The 19388-nt window shown below is 37.4% G+C and overlaps 1 protein-coding gene across 15 annotated transcripts in view; it reads left to right on the top strand.

Moving 5' to 3' along the window:
• Nucleotides 1-19388, top strand: part of LOC112648106 (centrosomal protein of 76 kDa) — a 233806-nt gene that overhangs the window by 52778 nt on the left and 161640 nt on the right. For all 15 annotated transcript variants that reach the window (XM_049111871.1, XM_049111872.1, XM_049111873.1 and 12 more), the window contains one exon: nucleotides 8589-8623. In XM_049111871.1, coding sequence (XP_048967828.1) covers nucleotides 8589-8623 — 35 coding nt within the window. The remainder of the gene's footprint in view (nucleotides 1-8588; nucleotides 8624-19388) is intronic.

The raw sequence follows: 19388 nt of genomic DNA, 5'->3' as shown, positions 1-19388 counted from the left end.
TTAATCAGTCATTGCATTTTTGCTGCTAAATTTATAAGCAGCTTCAGAGTTCTCAGCTGAGCTTCAGGCAGCCACTACCAATTATTTGGAGTTGGCACGTGAAGTTGAACCTGTTTGTCGTCTTTGCAGTGGGCGTCCACTGTGCCTGGAGCATAGGATGTGTGAGGGCGTGGTGGAGAATGAGACAGGCTAGAAAAGTATGTTGACTGAGATCAGATTATGAAGAACATTTGTGTGCCACACTGTGGAGTTTGTATTTATAGTCTGTATAGGCAATGGAGAGTCATATAAGGATTTTAAGCAGAAAAATGATGTAAGCAGGTTACTCTTTTTGGAAAGATGACTGTGGGAGATTTGTAGAAAATGGATTGCTTGAGTAAAAACAAGGGCAGAGAGACCAGTGGGCATACTATCATTGGGTCTTAGTAGCCTTTAAGTTGCTTAACCAGTTGGGAGTGTTAGGGCTCTTCAGATAGGAGGTGATGGAGGTTTGAAGGAAGGCAGTAAATGGGGAGAAAGAGTCAGATTGGAAATGATCTAGGAAATAGTAGAGGACATGGCCCTTTAGTTTTTGATATGGGGGTGAGAAAGGAAGGCATCTTAGAAGGCTCTCAGACTTCCCACCTGTGTGCCTGGCTGCTGCAAAGGCAGGAGAGGCAGCATAGGGTGAGAAGATGATGACTTATACTTAGAAATTAAATCAGCCTGGAAAAAGTAATTTTCCAGTGGAGTCATATTTATTCCTATTAAGTTTCTTTGCTCTTCCAGAAGGTTGCAGATCAACTGTTTAATGTCACATGGTAACATGGATATAAGAGGAGACAGCAAACGATGTGGTTTTAATTTTCAGGTCTGATGCTTATTATCATAACATTTGGCTAAGTGAATGTGGGCAGCAGTTATGACACTAAGTAAAGGAGCTTGTATTTAGAGATAGAAGAACCTGAGATACCTCTCTGGCAGTGGTACTGTTGGCTAGGGTGGTCTCATACGTGATCAGGTGCCAGAGTGGGAGAGGAGAGTCTAAGGAGAATAACACAGTGGTGCTTATGAAATGCATGAAAACCAGAATCTGCCATTTGATAGGAAATACAAAAATTTTTGGGATTGGCACTTGATAGTAGACCTTTTTTTATGATTTGGATTGGAGAAGATCCCCTCCAAATTCTCCTTATTCTTGGATAAAGTGATAGAGTGCTGTGATCTCAGTGTATTTTTGAGGTCTCATGGAATTTAAGGAATTAATGTTTGAATTAATATCAGTAGGGAGAAATTTTAATCCAAATCCACACAGTTTACAAAAGGAACCACAATTTCCATCATCCCATCCTCTAACACAGGAGTGTCAGGAATGTGGCTTCTGTGTTGTCACTCTCTTCTGTTCCCATGACGAACATTGCTAAATGGTCATGGGTGCCTCTCACCCCATATTTGCCCTCACAGCTCTTTTGAAGATAGGATTCTAGACTGTCACTACCATTCAGTTTGAATTGGCACAAGAGATGAAACCTTTTTGCTATACAAGTTTTGAATGTTGCCAAATTACATAAAAGAGACAAATATAATAGTTGAGTTTCATTAAAAAGTTATGCTGAAATTATTTTTTAGTGGAAAATACTTCATATTTAATGATATTCTGTGAGATGATAAGAAGTTTAGTTAATTAAGGTTGCTGAATAGAAAGAGAAAAATAACACTAGTAATTAAGAAAACACATATTTTTAAAGTTTTATTTAAGTAATCTCTACATCCCACGTGGGGCTCAGACTCCTAATCCCAAGATCAAGAGTCTCATGCTTCTCTGACTGAGCCAGCCAGGACCCCCAAGAAAACATAATTTTAAAACTTTGATTTCACTACAAGATCAGCTATAAATTGGCCCCTCTAGTACCATGGAATAGGTTGGGAGAGTTTGGGGTCTGGGCCAGACTTACTCCTAGGTTGGGGGTGGCCACAATGGTGGTGAGGCCTACCCTCATGGAGGGCTGGAAATCAGGAGTATTCTGTGCAGCATCCAGGCCCCAAAAAAATCCACTTGCAGAAATCCGCTTGTCCTCTGAAGAGCAAGCAGAGCCAGAAAGGGCAAACTGTAGCTATAGATAAGAGCCAGTAATTGGTCTATGCTGGGGAAGTCTGGTAGTTGCTTTTAGCCACTGATATGAGGTCTAAGGGCTAGATTCTAGTCCCTAGTAAAGTGACTGGCAATAATAAGCCACATTTTGGGGGGTGCCTGGGTGGCTCAGTTGGTTAGGAGTCTGAGTCTTGATTTCGGCTCAGGTCATGATCTTGAGCTTGTGGGATCGATCGAGCCCCTGCATTGAGCTCTGTGCTGCTGGGCTTGGAGCCTACTTAGGATTCTCCCTCCCCCTCTCCACTGCCCCCCTCAAAAAAATTGAATCAATTTTTCACCAACTCTTCCAAAAAACCATGATATCTTTATGCTTCTACATTTCTTTAAAATAATAAGATTATGGCCCAAATCCTACAAAATGTGATTAAATGTACTGTTCATATTGATCAGTCAGGAATTCTTTGTCCTGTTAAGAGGGCATAAAGCTCACATAGACAGCATATCTTTTTCTTTACCCACATTTTATTAGTTATGAGCAGTGGGCAAGTAAACCAAAGTGATACTTAGAAAGTTTTTTAGGAGCACCCGGGTGGCTCAGTTGTTAAGTGTCTGCCTTCTACTCGGGTCATGCTCCCAGGGTCCTAGGATTGAGCTCTGCCTTGGATTCCCTGCTCAGTGGGGAGCCTGCTTCTCCCTCTGTCCTCACCCTGCTCATGCTCTCTTGCTGTCTCTCAAATAAAAAAATAAAATAAAGTTTTTTAATATTCCCAAACTTTCCCCACCAGTGCTGATCCTGTGCTTCACTTTTGGGCATCCATTGCCTCCTAGGAGTCTCTCTCTTAGTGAGCTAGGGGAGAATGTAGGACAGCTGGGTGGGTAAGCAGCCTGGGTAACTGGTCACAGTTCTTTGACCTTCAGTGAGTAATTTATTCCCTAGAGCTTGAGACTCCTCAGCTGTAAAAATGAAGGTTTTACACCAGCATGTATATGTTTGCTCTATATAGAGCAAGTATTGATTAATTGTAAGTATTAATGAGATATTTCATTAACAGTTTTTCTTGGGGTTTAAAAGCATTGTGGGGATTGGTTTGAATGGCATGTTGTTTCTAGAAATAGGGTAGTTTGGATGGATGCTTTTTCCTTTAATACATCTCTGGCAGAGGTTTTTGGATTAGTTCCACTGCTCATAGCTTTTCCTTTAAGGTTGGTATCTTGTAAAAATAGAAATGAAGTTTCAATCAGAGATATTCAGGGTAGGGAGATGAAAAATTAATAATTTTTCTAAGAACTAGAATCATTCTCAGAGTGCTGTCAGTTTTGGAGGGTGCACTTAGGAAGTAAGATAAGACCCTCAAGGGTGTGCACTGGCAGTAAAAGGTGACCACTAAGTTACTCTAGCGGAGACAGGGAGGAGGGAGATGGTGAGAGTGTGAGGGGAGAACAGGAAGGGTGAGGATTCAAATGCCTCCCTGTGAGTCCTATATCTTCAGAAAAGTTTAACAAATTATGAAAGGTCAGCTGCCTTCTCCTCAAGATGACACTGTGCAGACACAGGAGACCCCCTAGAACTTACAGAGGTTAGGTGGCAGGCTTTGCATCTACAGGCCAAGGCATGGGTGAGGGCTTATTAAATGATACCTAGGTATTTAAGGGGCCAACTGATCTATTGACTTAGAGCTTTTTGAGTTTGGAAGACAAGTTTTTGGCTTATTTTCTCTTTGGGGAGAACGCTCAAAGACTAAAATGGTAATAGAGCTAATATTGAATGCTTACTCTGTGGCAGGCAGTAAACTGAGTAGTTTTCTTGGATTATCACTTTAGATCCTCACAACAATCCTGTGAGAGGTACTCTTCTTTTTTAAAGTTATTTATTTATTTATTTGATAGAGCACGAGGGTGGGGAGGGGCAGAGGGGCAAGAAGCAGACTCCCTTCTGAGCAGGGACCCTGACAACAAGGCTTAATCCGAAGACCCCTGAAGCTGGGGTCATGACCTGAGCTGAAGGCAGATGCTTAACTGACTGGACCACCCAGGCACCCTGAGATAGGTAATCTTCTTAGCCTCTGCCTTACAAATGGGAGACTGAAGCATAGAGGCCTTAAATTTAGCGAGTAACCTACCTGGGATTCAAACCTTGGGAGTCTGACATTCAACCCTTGCTGTTAACCACTGTGTCCTACTACCTTGTGCTAGTGGGTAAGTTCTTACTCTGGGACATTCTGCATGGGGATTAGACCATACACATGGTCGCTTGGGGGTCGCATTTGGGATGGTGAGAGCATGTCATGTTGCTTTGACTTTTTCATGGACCATGTCTTCATATCCTGTAACAAATCACTACTGTTGTGGCTTAAAACAACACAAAATTATTAGCTAGTTCTGGTGGTTAGAAGTCTGAAAATGGGTCTTATGGGCTAAAATTGAGGTATTTACAGGGCTGTATTCCTTCTGGAGGCTGCAGGGGAGAATCTGGTCCCGGCCTCTTCTAGCTTCTAGAGACTTCCGCATTCCTTGCCTTATGTTCTTGCATTCACATGGTTCCAGTCTTTGCTTCCATCATCACAGTTCCTTCTTGGACTCTCCTGCCTCTCTCTCATAAAAAGCTACTCATGATTACATTGGCCGTGCCTGGATAATGTACCAAAATCTCCTAATTTCTAAAGCCTTAACTTAGTCACAGTTGCAGTCACTTTGCTATGTAAAGTAGTATGTTCACAAGTTCTGTAGACTTTATAGTCTTTTAATTTATGGGTTGATTATAGAGATTGCCATTTCAGGCTTTCTTATTTTCAGTTTTGAGTAATAACTGATGAAACTTTACTTCCCATCATCCCAACCTGAGCCATTGCTGAGCTCCAGCTGTTTGACCAATGAGTGTCATCATCCTGGACACCGTCACATAAGTAATTGGGGGGAAGGTATGATGTATTAGGAAGTTCTGCAGAGAGGTATAAAGTAAAAGGTGGTGGCTTTTAAACATCTTAATGGAGTATAAAAATGAGTTGAATTTTATGATAATTTTTCATATGATTTAGCTACTTTTTAATTTCAAAATTGATACCTCTTTTACGTGGTTATAATCCTAGTAAATATATTTTCCCATGCCAGTTTTCCTTAGGACTCTATTTTAGTGTATCTACAACTCTTGTCTCTCCACAGGGTTAATAATGGTAAGCTTAGCCACCATTTGCTGAGCCTCTGCCATAGGCATCATGCAGAGCCCTTCAAAGCATTTTTTTCGTTTAATTTTCACATAAGCCTCATGAGGTAGATATTATTTTCTTTTTTTGTAGATGAGAAAGTGGAAAACTCTGGAAAGTATTTTAAAATCATATAACACAGTTAAGTATGGAAGTGAGATTTGAATCTGGGACTGTCCCAATTCTAAAGGCTTGCCCCTGCTCTTCTGTACCCACTGCCTTTCCAGGGCAACTAAAGTTGGCTCAGTGATTGTCTGCCTTCAACTCAGGTTGTGATCCCAGGGTCCTGGGATTGAGTCCCTGCTGGGAGCCTACTTCTCCCTCTGCCTGTGTCTCTGCCTCTGTGTGTCTCATGAATAAATAAATAATATCTTAAAAAAGTAATACGAAACCTTGGTAGGCCTACCATCGGCGTAGTTTACTTGACCTGTAGAAAATGAAGTCCTAAGATTATAGGTTTTAGAGGGATTCTTTAGGTTTGGTTCTGGAAAACAGGGATGGTTCACCTTTGAAGAAGGACTCAAAAATTGTCAAATGAAAATTTCTTTATTGCTCTACTGGCAGTTTCCAACTGCTAAATCAAGGAATACATTTCCCCATTTCTCCAGAAACAATATTATAATGGGTAGGTAGCTACGATAGCACATCTCTAGTCCCCTTCCTGAACCCCACTGGTCCCTGTAAGTGGGAATGGGAAGACAGGATAACAAAACCACAACAATGCTCGTGACAAGGGTCAGGAGTCTTGGAGTTTACTCTTAGCCCTGTCATTTTGCGCAAGTAATTTGACTTACTCATCTGTAAAATGAATGGATTGGGCAAGATCATTTCCAAGTTTCCTTAAAGCTCTGCTGTCATATAATTGGGATTTTTTGATTCCTGGGTCAGAGTCTGGGCAGGGATTTGGGTGGCAGAGTAGTGTAGGTGGTCAAGCACTTCATACTTAACCACATTTCCATAGTTGCATGATTTAATCACCAGCTCAAACTGAATAACCAAAAGTGGTGGTGCACTCCCACAAAAATTTTTGGTACTCTTTATAGAAAAGCATTTTCATTTTTATAATGTAGGTCATCATAAAAATCTATTTCATAAGACTTGTGCCATTTTGACATCAGTCTGTCATCCTTTAAGTACTTCATTACTTTCTGGTGCAAAAAGATGTTCCAGCTTATCTTGTAATTTCCTTGTCCCATCCATGGAGTCAGCCAGTCCCCTGAGTACTGATTCCTTTGAGAGTGTGCTCTTGCAAAATGGGGTGCTATTACTTCTCCCTCTTTTGAAGGAAGAGCTAGGAAGTATTTTTTTTTTTTTTTATTTGTTAATACCCCTAATTCTGGTTCACCACCATAGGGCTCTTTGTCTCCTTCCAACATGTTAGGCTGGTATGGTCCTTCTCCCTCAGCTTATGATTCCCAGCAACATCAGCATATTTGTTGCTCAATGCTACAATATATATAAAACAGGTTCAACTCAAAAATTGTCAAATGAAAATTTGTTTTTTTCCGAGCTTTACTACTACCAACAACAAACCTGCCACTTTCTTTGCAATTCTTTTTGTCTTAAGAATCTGTCATACTGGAGATATATACATCCATGTACTCTCCAAGAGTTACTCTCTGTTGGGTTAACGCCGTATTTCTCCTCCCTCCCTCCCTGCTTCCTTTCCCTCCTTCCTTTCTATAGAGTAGATACTCTAAAAGTTTGTTGAGAGGTAGTCTGTGCCCTTCTTCAAACCTGTGTTCACAGTTTTCCTAGGTTAAGCTAATCACCCTCTCTTTGGGGGTCAAGGATAATTATTCTACCCAAAGCACTAATGTTCTGAGCAGTCATATGTATATATAAATAAAATATATGGTAGGGGCACCTGGTTAAGAGTTGCCTTTGGCTCAGGTAATAATCCCAGGGTCCTTCAATGGAGCCCCACATCAGGCTTCCTGCTCAGAGAGTAATCTGCTTCTTATTCTCTGTCTGCCTGCAGCTCCCCCTGCTTGTCCTCTCTTTTTCTGTAAAATAAATAAATAAAATCTTAAAAAAGTATATATATGATACATAAGTCTGTAATATATAGTTTTACTTAAAAATAATATGTAGTTATTCATCAAACCAAAGTATATAAAACCATTATATAGTAAACTCATTTTATCTCTATATTTATTGCTCGTATATAATTTTAACTTTTATTTATTGCTCACATATCATTTTTAATCCACAGAACCCACGGTCCCTTGTTTTCTGGTCTCAGTTTCTGCCAGTACTTAGGATCATTAGGTCATCAGAAATTGTGGATTTCAGTTTTTCCATTTTAAGAGTTGGGAGGCACATAAAAAAACCTTTTTTTTTTTTTTTTTTTTTTTTGGTGGTATCATCATAAACTGTAAGGTGTATAAATTCTCATTAAGCATTAAAGAAAAAACAGGCTACTGAAACAACCATTGTGGGCTAGGGCTAGATATTGAAGTCGGAGGCTGGAGAGAGGAAGCACTTCGGGGGAAAGAGTGTTGTTGGAAGGAGGTAGAGGTTAATGTATGTTTGAACTGAGGACAATGAAATTTGAGAAGTGTGGACTGAGGAAATTAAATGTTTTAGTACCCAATATAAATGCATAACCTATTCTTTTTGTTAAAACTAATTAATAAGTGATCTTTAAAATAGCTGGTTTTTATTTTAAAAGTATATGTTTTATTCATCCAAATTGACAGAAATATATAATTGTATATGTTCCTTGCAATTATGTCTCAGTGAGCAGAAAATATTGATGTTGGAACAACCATATATTGTTCAATTATAGTTATTCTTTAATAATATGGTTTTGTCTAATCTTACCAAAGAACAACCATTATATATTAAAGAAAATATTAGTTTGAGGCATTTATACTTTCATTGAAATGATCACTGTACCTTTAAACTGGAATATATATTTGGAAAAAAGCCCAAGAGTCTTAAAATTTTTTGAAGGTATTTTAGAGTATTTTAAAAGGTACCTTTTAAATACCTTTAATGTTTTAAAAAGTAAGACTTTAATAAAAGTATTTTTATTTTACTTTCATTAACTTATATATGCATAGTAAAATATGTGTGTTTTAAATCTTATTACAGTTGAGTGTATTCTTCCCATCTTCCTCCTTATTATTTTCTTATGGACCTGTATAAACAAATCTCTAAGCAGGACCTTCTAGAATATCAGCCATTGAGGCACCTTCTATTTGCATAGATTTTCATAGATATAATGAAGCTATCTATGGCAAGGTAGCTCAAGTATTTATCAGTGATAAGCTAAAATCCTTTGGAAGTAACTTTGTGTATTTTTATTACAGGTAAATTGGGATATTCACATTGTACAGAAACAGAGGTAAGAGAAATACTCAAATATTTATTAGTAAAGTAGCTTTACAGTTCTTTAGATTAACTTAAGTATTGAATTATATCTCATGGGTTTTGGTCTTCTGAAAACGTTGTGTTGAGAGCAGGTATACATCTTTTACATTTAAGAAGAGTAAAATGTGAAAAAATCAGTTATCTTCCCAATATATATATGTGTATGTGTGTATGGTTTTTTTTTAGGATTTTATTTTTAAGTAATCTGCACACCCAGTGTGGGGTTCAAACTCCCAACCTTGAGATTAAGAGTTGCATGCCCCACTGAATGAGTCAGCCAGGCCACCCCGCTTGCCCATATTTTTAAAATGCCAGCATGTGTTAAAAAGATTAGCTTAATCATGGCTTTAAAATTTTCTCATGTTATTATGTGTGAAATTGAGATACTAAGATTCAGAGCCCTTAATAAGAAATAGTTCAAGTTCAGTTTTTTTCATAATCTAATGTGTCATAATAAATATATCATTTAGATGTGTTGAGCTCCTCTGGAGCTACCTTGGTGTAGGAAAAAAAATAGGGGCTTGGAAACAGTATTTCAGTAAGTTCAATAATGAATTAAATGCTTTGTTATTTGTATAAATAGGTTTAGTACTTTTTAATAATTTAGTTCAAAATTCTGATAGTGAACCTTAAGGAATTTCCACATGATTCTGCATTCCTTGCAGGAGTTTCAAGGGTAGCACTGAGATGCAGTGGTAGCATCCATGAAGTATGTACATCTGGTGTTCTTTTCAGATACTGTTGCATCATTTTTACATTAGGAGTCTTGGGTCTTTGTTGATGGCAATGCCTAAATAAAGGATTTAAGAAGTTATTTTTCTAATTTCATAATGCGTCTACATGTTGATGTGGATTTTAGTAAATTTCAACTGTTTTAAGTAAAATGCAAGCTTCCTAAGGGATTGTATTGTGTAATAAAGAAGCAAAAATAATTTCTTTTTTGCATTCAGAACTTCTACCACTTTGTATTTTCAACTTTGGAAGTAGAGATAATTTTTTTTCCAAAGTAACTCTAAAAATAAGAAAGAACTTCATTATTTTTAAAGTAGAACTTAATATTTTTATATTGTGAGAGTTTTTGGTGTACTGTTCAATGTAATATAAAGGAATGGGATTTGATTTGAGTCAGAAAATATAACTTCTGTCTGGTTTCTGATACGCATCTTTCTAGCTATGTAATTTTGAGCTGTTTTTTCTCCTGCTGTCCTACAACTTTGGCTTTCTTATGTATAAAATGTTAATCATAATTCCTATTGACCTCATGGGTTATGTGAAATTTTAAAGAGCAGGTATATGTGAAACTGTTATACAAACCCTGAAGACACTGTTTTATACACACACACCCAGACACATATGTATATCAGGATGACTATGTCTCATTATTCTGTCTTATTATGTTGTAGTATGATAAAATCAGCATTGTCGTAGCATTTTGTTTAGTACTCGCTTTGTATAGGAATGCCACTCATTTTCTCTCTGTAATCTCCTAATTAGTAGCCCTTATTCTTTGACCTATACCTTGGATAACCAAAAGAATTGGAATCTCAACAACTCTCTTTCAGGATATTTTAAAAATAACTATTTGAAGAGAGAAAATCACAAGAATATAGAAAGTTCAATCCTATTACTTAGTTAACAGTTCAGAGTATTTTCTAGGGGGTGACAGTGATTATAGTTACCTCTGGTGAAGAGACTGGAATTATGGATGGTGATTTATCTCTATTGTTTGGACTTTTTTAAAAAATGAGAACATCTCTGTATTTGTTAATTAAAATAATAAAAAGGAGAGGTAGAGTAAGTGGGAACTACTTTTTCAAGAATTTTGGTGACTTCAGAGAAAGGAGACAGCTTAAGTAGAAAGTTTCGTTTTTTAGGGAAGATGGTACATTTGGCGGGGTGGGGGATGTTGGTAGTTAGGGAAGCAAGAGAGAGTAAAGTTGGAATCCAAGTTAGAGAGTGGGTAACTGCTGAAATCAGATGTAGGACTTCCTCTGGTTTGACTAGAGTGGTATTTCTCCAAGTGTGGTGGTAAGGCTCTTGGGGATTCCTGAAACCCTTTCAAGGTCAGACTGTTTTTGAAGTAATATTAAGACGTAATCTGCTCTTCTGCTTTCATTCTCTTGAGGGTATAGTGGTATTTTCCTTGGCTACATGACTGTGTAACTATGAATGTAATACCAGACCTCAGAAGCAAATACAAGATCTAGCTGGCTTTTATTAAGCATGACTTTTAAGAGTTTTCCAAAAAATGTAAAACAATACCACCCTTCTTGTTTCTTTTTTTTAAATAGAGGGTGTTTTTTTCCCATAAAAGTGTTACTTATATTAATGTGTTTAATATTTTTAAATGATTTAAGTGACTTGATTTAAAAATTTCTCAGTTTAAAATTTTAATACAAGAGATGTTGATAGATTATGACTCACACACATAAAAGCTCCTTGGATTCCTCAATAATTTTTAGCATGTAAAAGGGTCCGTAGACCGTAATCTGAGATGCAGACCCCAATCTGTAGATGTGTGGAACTGTGAAGGGCCCTGGAACAGGTGGAGTAGCATGTCGTTTACTCCACGCTGTGGTGCAGGCCTATACCAGGGTGCAGGCCTATACCAGGGTGCGGTGGCTGTGTGTGCTTTGGCCTGGACCCCAGTTCTACCCTTCCGTCACTTCTTGGCCTCAAGATTCTTTATCTGAAAGATAGATTGCTGTGAATGCACAGAGTTTAGCATAAAGCCTGGCTTAATTAATGTAGCCTCTTCTTAGTTGGGAGGTATATAGTTTTCTGGGTTGGAGAAAGTCATCTTCTTAAGCAAGATGCCTAGACCATTAGGAGCCTCAGGGTGACTGGTAGGGAAAGCAAAAATCCCTTTATCTTTCTGGGCCTTCAGGACCCTCATTAAGACGTATAACTAACTGTTCAACTGTGTATTTTAATGGTTTCTGTAGTACATAGAAATCATATTATGAATTATTTTCTAGTTTTACTTTTAATTCTCTTTTTAATACTTTTCCTATATTCAGAAAAACCAAACAAAATTATGAGTTTAGAGAAAGCAAGGGAGGCCATACCTAGGCATTCAGTCAACTTTTATGTGATCTGGTACCTCAAGATAGCTTAATGTTTCTAAAAGATCAAATATTATACCTTATTTCTCACCGTTTGGGAAAAAAATCTTTTTAAAGATTTATTTGAGAGAGAATGAAAGAGCATATGAGCATGTGGGAGTGGCGGGGGAGGAGCAGAGGGTGAGAATGCCCAAGCAGACTCCCTGTCGAGCAGTGTCCCCCATGCAGGGCTCCATTTCATGACTTATGAGATCATGACCTGAGCCCAAACCAAGAGTCCCATGCTCAACTGACTGAGCTACCCTACTCAGGTGCCCCTGTTTGGAAAATTTTTTTTGTGTGAAGATTGTATTATTAGTTTTTAATTTTATTTATTATTTTATTTATTTATGAGGGACACAGAGAAGCCGAGACCTAGGCAGAGGGAGAAGCAGGCTCCATGCAGGGAGCCTGACATGGGATTCAATCCCTGGACCAGGGACCACGCCCTCAGCTGAAGACAGACATTCAACTGCTGAGCCACCCAGGTGTCCCTGGAAAATTTTTTTAATGTACTCAATTATACCAGTAGTTTCTAGCATTTGAACTCATTAAGGAAAATTTTTCATATAATTTGGTTCAAAAGACAAAAATTTTTACTTTAATAGGCAATTTAATTTTTTCCTACATCTCTTCCATTTTTTGAAAGTATAATTTACATACAGTAAAATTTACCCTTTTCAATTACAGTCTTTCAAATTTTGACAGATACTCAGTTGTGCTAACCGTCTCCATAATCAAGTTCTGTCATTCCCCAAACTCCACGGGTGCCTCTTGGTGGTCACTCCCTTACCCTTCACCCCTCCTTTGGGCCCTGTCTACTGCTGATCTGGTCATTTATAAACTCTCAAAAGACTGACCTGTACCTGTGGGTACTTGTCCGTCAAGGAGACAGTTCTGCTTCACAGAGCTTAGGGGAGCTTTTTACTCTCATTTTACAAGTTTTTCTTACTGCCATTATTTAAATAATTTTTGTTACACTTTTGTATTTGAAGAAAGTTGCAAAGCACTTAAAAATGCCACAACATAAAGGATTTAAATTTTTAAGTATTTTAATTGAAGCATTTTCATTGTTGTAAATTTTTAGATTTCATCACGTTCCTGTTTTCTATTAACCACCACTAATTATGAGGCACTGAGGCCTTTTCCCTTTAGCAGGAAAGGTTAAATGAATAACTAGAACAATCCTGTTCCTGTGGTAGATGAGCTGTGTTTTAAGTGGAATAAAGCATTATATAAAGTTAAATTAACTTTTGTCAGTACTTTAATCTTGATAAAGCTTGTTTATAAAAATTGTAGCATAGCAGAAAAATATAATCTTTAATGAGGGAAACTTTCTTCCTCACATCTTAGGAATAGATTTTACATATACTGAATATAACATTAATGTAATCCTCATAACAAATTTAGAAACAAACTCTAGAAAGCAAAAGAATAGAGAGGTTATGTAACTTGCCCAAGGCCATATAGCCAGCATGTTGCAGAACCACTTCCCTTTACCTTTCATTTGTTTGTCTTTATCCAGCCTTTGTTTATCTGCATTGTAAGGCATCTGCATAGTGCTAAAAATTAGTTTAGTGCCCCACGTGGGGCAGTGAAATGACTGATGTCTCATTATTCTGTATGTGTCTCTTACCTGTGACTACAGTTCCTGGCATTGTGTAGCCAGGGGACTGTTGTCCTGCTCAATGGTAGAGTGGGCGAAGGAATGATTGTAGTCCCTAAGCCCCTCCCTCTGGGCCCTCCACGGGTTAGATGAACATAGAGTTCTGTACTATAGTATATAGTAATTTGTGAAGTAGTCTGATTCTAACTTAATCAGGATGACTCAAGAGTTGTTCTATATATTTGAAACTGCTGGGAAACTAGACCTAGAATTAGTCTGCCTTGTAGGGGAACCCAAAGATCTTGAGAATGAGCCAAGAAATATATCAGAGTTAGTGTCTTGTACTTACTCCATTCTGATTATCTACAGTTTTTGCCACAAACAGGACTATATGAAATTTTTTTGTTTCCTGAGCAGCCAAATAAACTGCCAAAGGTAGTATGTGGGAGTTTGCTGCTCTAACATAGTATTTAAAAATTCCCATTTTGTGTTTAGCTAAATCAGCCTACTTCCCTTTGATTTCACCTCTGGCTCATGCACTCTGTGGCAGTTGGGTAAGATCTTTTGTAATTGACATTTGATAGCCATTAGTTGATTTTAAAAGTAACTCAAAAATGTAACTTGAAGTAGTATGTACAGTTGACTCTTGAACAGCATGAGGCTTAGTTGAAAATTCATGTGTAACTTTTGACTCCCCAGAAAGTTAATTGCTGATAGCTTACTGTTTATTGGCCAGAAACCTTACCAATACCATAAACAGTCAATTAACAGAGACCTTTTATATGTATTATATACTATATTATTATTATTATTATAATAAAGTAATAGAAAATGTTAAAGTCATAGGAGAAAATACGTTTATAGTATTGTACTATATTTAATTGAAAAAATACAGTATAGGGATCCCTGGGTGGCGCAGTGGTTTAGCGCCTGCCTTTGGCCCAGGGCACGATCCTGGAGATCCGGGATCGAATCCCACGTCAGGCTCCTGGTGCATGGAGCCTGCTTCTCCCTCTGCCTGTGTCTCTGCCTCTCTCTCTCACTGTGTGCCTATCATAAATAAATTAAAAAAAAATAAAAAAAATACAGTATAAAGGGACCCATGCAGTTCCAACCCATTTATTCAAGGGTCAGCTATAATATTTTTATGAAAATATTTGCATTTATGCATAATTTTAATTGCATAATGAGCCTATTTAAATGATTGTGAAATTAGTATTAAATACCAAACTAAATCTTAAAGCTGAAACAAAAAGACAATTACTGTCAGATCTGCTCTTTCAGCAGAAGGCCTTTTCTGATTTTAGGCCTTACTTTAAGGTTTTATAAATGGAATTGCAGGACAAGAAGTTAAAATAATGATGTATGTTCTATAAAAGGATTAGAAGAATAAGCTCCATTAACTGCTGGTAACAACAGCTTTTTCTCCTTGGTCAGCAGGCCCAAGAAATGGGAAGGATGCTCACATTCTGCTTCCTGTGCTTTTGTTTTGTGTGTGTGTGTGTGTGTTTTAGGATTTTTTTTGTTTTGTTTTGTTTTTGCTTCCTGTGCTTTTGGATTAAAAAAACCCCAAACATACCTGAATTTACATGGCTTTTTGATTGACTTTAAGTGGTTGGAAATTAGTTTGTGTCCTCAGAGTAAGTTGTGTCTACCTCTGAGTTGCTGATTCTAAGTGTGTTAGTAGAGGTTGGTAGTGACTTATTAATGGTGTGATAAATAGATAATATCCTTAGATTACCATGTGTCATCAGATAGAGACCAGCACATTATGTTATTACTTGTTAGGTTTGAGATTCAGTTCTCGCTCCCTGCCTCTCTCCTTCTCCCTGCCCTTTTCTCCCTTCCTCCTTTCTCCTCTCTCTCATAACATTTATTATCAAAATGTCTGTGTTCTAGTGATAGATGTCTTAAATACAACATGTTTTGACCAGAGGATACAGAATTTATACAAGTAGTGCTCCTTTGTATAGTTTTTACTATATTAAAGGACCAATAACAGGATTTTAGAATAACCCAAATTATCTGGGAGTAAACATAGTATTCTTGAAGGAGCAGAAAGTTTACCCTGCAGGTATCTGAAGCACCTCTATGTACTTTGATGATAGAGTAGGAAGTTTTCTTAATGATTCACCTTATCAGGAAGCTATATCAATCTGCCTTAGTTAAAAGTTTAAATATTTAATAAAATAGTATTTTTCAGCACAGACACTACAGTGCTGAAGGATCAAAGTGGGAAGGGCCTAGGTACTTGTTCAAAGTACCTTTAATCTTTGCAGAAATGATATGTATTTGTTGTAAAAATTAGAACATCACAGAACGATACTAAGAAGAAAGTAACACTTTATATCCTACCATCTAGTGGTAATGGCCGTTTATTCTTTTAGACATTTCTTCCCATATTTACATAACGAAGTTGACTTCCTCATTGAGCATCCGTTGTGTGCTACTCTCAGAGATACATGTGTCTTTGCATAAAAGATACTTGGCTTTAAGAAATTAGCCAGACTGAGGGAGAAGGTTTAGATACATGAATGGATATTTCCAGGCAGAAGAAAGTCACAGTTAGGACTTTTATTTATTTATTTATTCATGAGACACAGAGAAGCAGAGACACAGGCAGAGGGAGAAGCAGGCCCCATGCAGGGAGTCCGACATGGGACTCAGTCCCTGGTCCCCAGGATCACACCCTGGGCTGAAGGTAGTGCTAAACCACTGAGCCACTTGGGTTAGCCACAGTTAGGACTCTTAAGAGATCAAACGGTTTTTGAAACTGACAGAACACCAGGATGTCTGAAGCATAGAGAAATGTGAGGGAGAGTTGTAGGAAATGTAGGGAAGGCAAGGTGGTGCTGGGTCTTACAGGTCATATTAAAGATAAGACATAGATTCAGTTTCTCTTCAAGAGAAGAAACCTTTCTGTCTGAAATTTTCTTCTGTTTCCTAAGGTCATTCTTTTTTCAATGTGCATTCTTCATTTGCTGTTTGCCTGTATTCTTCTTTCAAGAAGTATTGTTATATATGTATTTTATCAGTTTATTGCATCATTTCATGAAATTGTTATTGTACGTATAAGTGCTATTGATTGCATGGGTTTGGGAACAAACCTTACAAAATTTAAGTATAAGCATGTTTAAGGTAAGCATATGGCTCACCTGGTGCCTACTCATGGCTAGTAGTTGTCGTGGAGACCAGTCAGCATAATCTAGAGGGACTGGGGAGTGTGAGATGGATACTTAGCTAGAGAGAGGCTAAGCGAGCTTCACTGTTTTGTACAGTGTCTCTTGTCATCCCTCAATTTGATAGAGATTTTTATTGCATTTGGCAGATACTGTAAAATACAGTTTAAAAAACTCTATCAGTAAAAATAGGTAATTGGTGTTTTGATAATTCCCTAATTTTTTTTGATGATAATGCTTTCTTAATTTTTTGTGACAGCTTTATCAAGGTGTAATTCACAGAATATAAGTCAGCCATTTAAAGTGTGTAATTTAATGTTTTTGGTATATTCACAGAATTAATGTAACCATCACCACACTCCCTTTTATAACATTTTTGTCACCTCTGAAAGACATCCAGTACCTTCAGCTATCATCCAGCATTCCTCAGTACCACCACCCCAAAGAACAACTAATTTAATTTCTATCTCTATAGATTTGCCTATTCTGGATATTCCATATAAGTGGATTATATAATATAATAAGTGGTCTTTTGTGCCTGACTTACTTTAGCACAGTGTTTTCAAGGTTCATCCATGTAATAGCATGTATCACTACTTCATTTCTTTTTACTGCTGAATATCCAACTATAAGGATATGCCAGTATTTTGTGTATCCTTTCATTAGTTGATGGACATTTGAGTCACTTCCACCTTGGCTGTTATGAAGAATGCTCCTATAAACATTCTTTGACAAGGTTTTATGTGGACTGAGTTTTGATTTCTCTTGGTTATATGCCTAGGAGGAGAATTGTTGGGTCAACTGGTAATTCTGTGTTTTAACTTTTGAGGAACAGCCAAACTGTTTACCAAAGTAGCTCCATCATTTGACATTCCTACCTGGCAGTGTTTGAAGGTTTTGATTTCTCCACATCCTCACCAATACCTGCTGTTATGTGACTTTTTGATTCTGGCTATCCTGGTGGGTATAAAATGGCATCTATCTCATTTGGTTCTGATTTGCATTTCCTTGATTATTAATGCTTTTGAGCATGTTTTCATGTGTTCATTGGCCATTTGTGCATCTTTCTGTTCATCTTTGCCTATTTTTAAATTGGGTTGTTTATCTTTCTATAGTTGTGATAATTCTTTATGTATTCTAGATTGAAGTCCCTTATCAGATATGTGATTTGTAAATATTTTCTCCTATTCTGTGGGCTTTCTTTTCATTTTCTTGATAGTATACTTTTAAGCACAAAAGTTTTAATATTGATGAAGTTTAAGGTATCTATTTTTTCTTTTGTTGTTTGTTGTTTTGGTATCTTAAGAATCTATTGCCAAATGGAGATCATGAACATTTACTTTGTGTTTTCCTCTTAAGAGTTTTATAGTCTTGGCTCTTATACTTTGCTGGTCTTTGATCCATCTTCAATGAATTTTTGCATAGGATCTGAAGTAAATAAGTGACCAACATCATTCTTTTGCTCATGGATATCCAGTTGTCCTAGGACCATTTCTTAAAGAGACTATTTTTTCCTCTTAAATAGTCCTGGCACCCTTGTCAGATATCAGTTGACCATATATCTCTGGGTTTATTTCTGGACTCACAGTTCTGTTCTGTCATGCCAATGCCATGCTGTCTTAATCAATTTCCATTTCTTCATAGTAAATTTTGAAATCCAAAAGTATGAGTCTCCTAGACTAGTTCTTTTTCAAGACTATTTTGGCTCTCCTGGGTCCCTTGTATTTCTTATTTTATTTTTAAAGATTTATTTATTTATTTGTTCATGATAGAGAGAGAGAGAGAGAGAGAGAGAGAGAGGCAGACACACAGGAGGAGGGAGAAGCAGGCTCCATGCCGGGAGCCCGACGTGGGACTCGATCCCAGGACTCCAGGATTGCGCCCTCGGCCAAAGGCAGGCGCTAAACCGCTGAGCCACCCAGGGATCCCCGGTCCCTTGTATTTCTGTATGACTTTTAGATCAGCTTGTAAATTCTACAGAGAAGCTAGGTGGGATTCTGATACGAATAGCATTGAATCTGTAGATGCCTTTAGGTAGTATTGCCTTTTAACAGTGCTAAGCATTCCAATCCATGAACATAGGATGTCTTCCCATTTACTTAGAAGTTCCTCAGTTTTTTTCAATGACTTTTTAGTTTTCTGAGTTTAAGTTTTCTTCTTACATTGTTAAATTTATGGGTAAAAATGTAAAATACTTAATTCAGACATTTTTCAAGTACTTCCATTTATAGACTCCATGCTAGATGTAGGGAATGCAGTGCTGTCCTTAAGAATTTTTATGTTGCTTGAGTACTGCCTTTATAAAATAAAAAAAATGTTGGTTTATTAGTAATTTTAGTAAAAAGTACCACATGGTTTTACATAACTGAGGAAGAGATCAGAACCTGAGCTTGTTTGATCAAACCACATTCTTTCTAGTTTTACTTTCTTCTTCCCATAGTTGTTGAATTAAAATACTTGCCCTCTAGCCACACAGAGTAGCAAATGAACACAGTTGTAGCAGTCAAAAATATTTAAAAAATATCTCTCAAAAGATCTTGTAGTGGATCCGTTTTAAAAGTTATAACAACACTTAATAAAATTTTCAAAATTTCCTTAAATTTTTTTCAATTGCCTCATTCCTTATAGCTTTTTTGGAGCTCTCCCCTTACATCTACCCTCACACAAAACCACCTCACCCATCCTGGAGCCCTTTTCCTGGAGCCCATCGTGTCTGTCATCTTCACTCTCCCCTGTATTCTTTCCATTTCAGCTGGTACCTAGATTCCCCACTCCAAAAGAGAGTCCTGAATCACGGAGGGATGTCCTTTTCCTTGCCCCGATCCTATCCTCTTTTTCCTGACATTGATC

This window comes from Canis lupus, chromosome 7, assembly GCF_003254725.2.
Source record: "Canis lupus dingo isolate Sandy chromosome 7, ASM325472v2, whole genome shotgun sequence".
NCBI lineage: Eukaryota > Metazoa > Chordata > Mammalia > Carnivora > Canidae > Canis > Canis lupus.
Note: the sequence above shows the minus strand (reverse complement) of the source record. Positions and strands in the feature narration are given on the sequence as shown.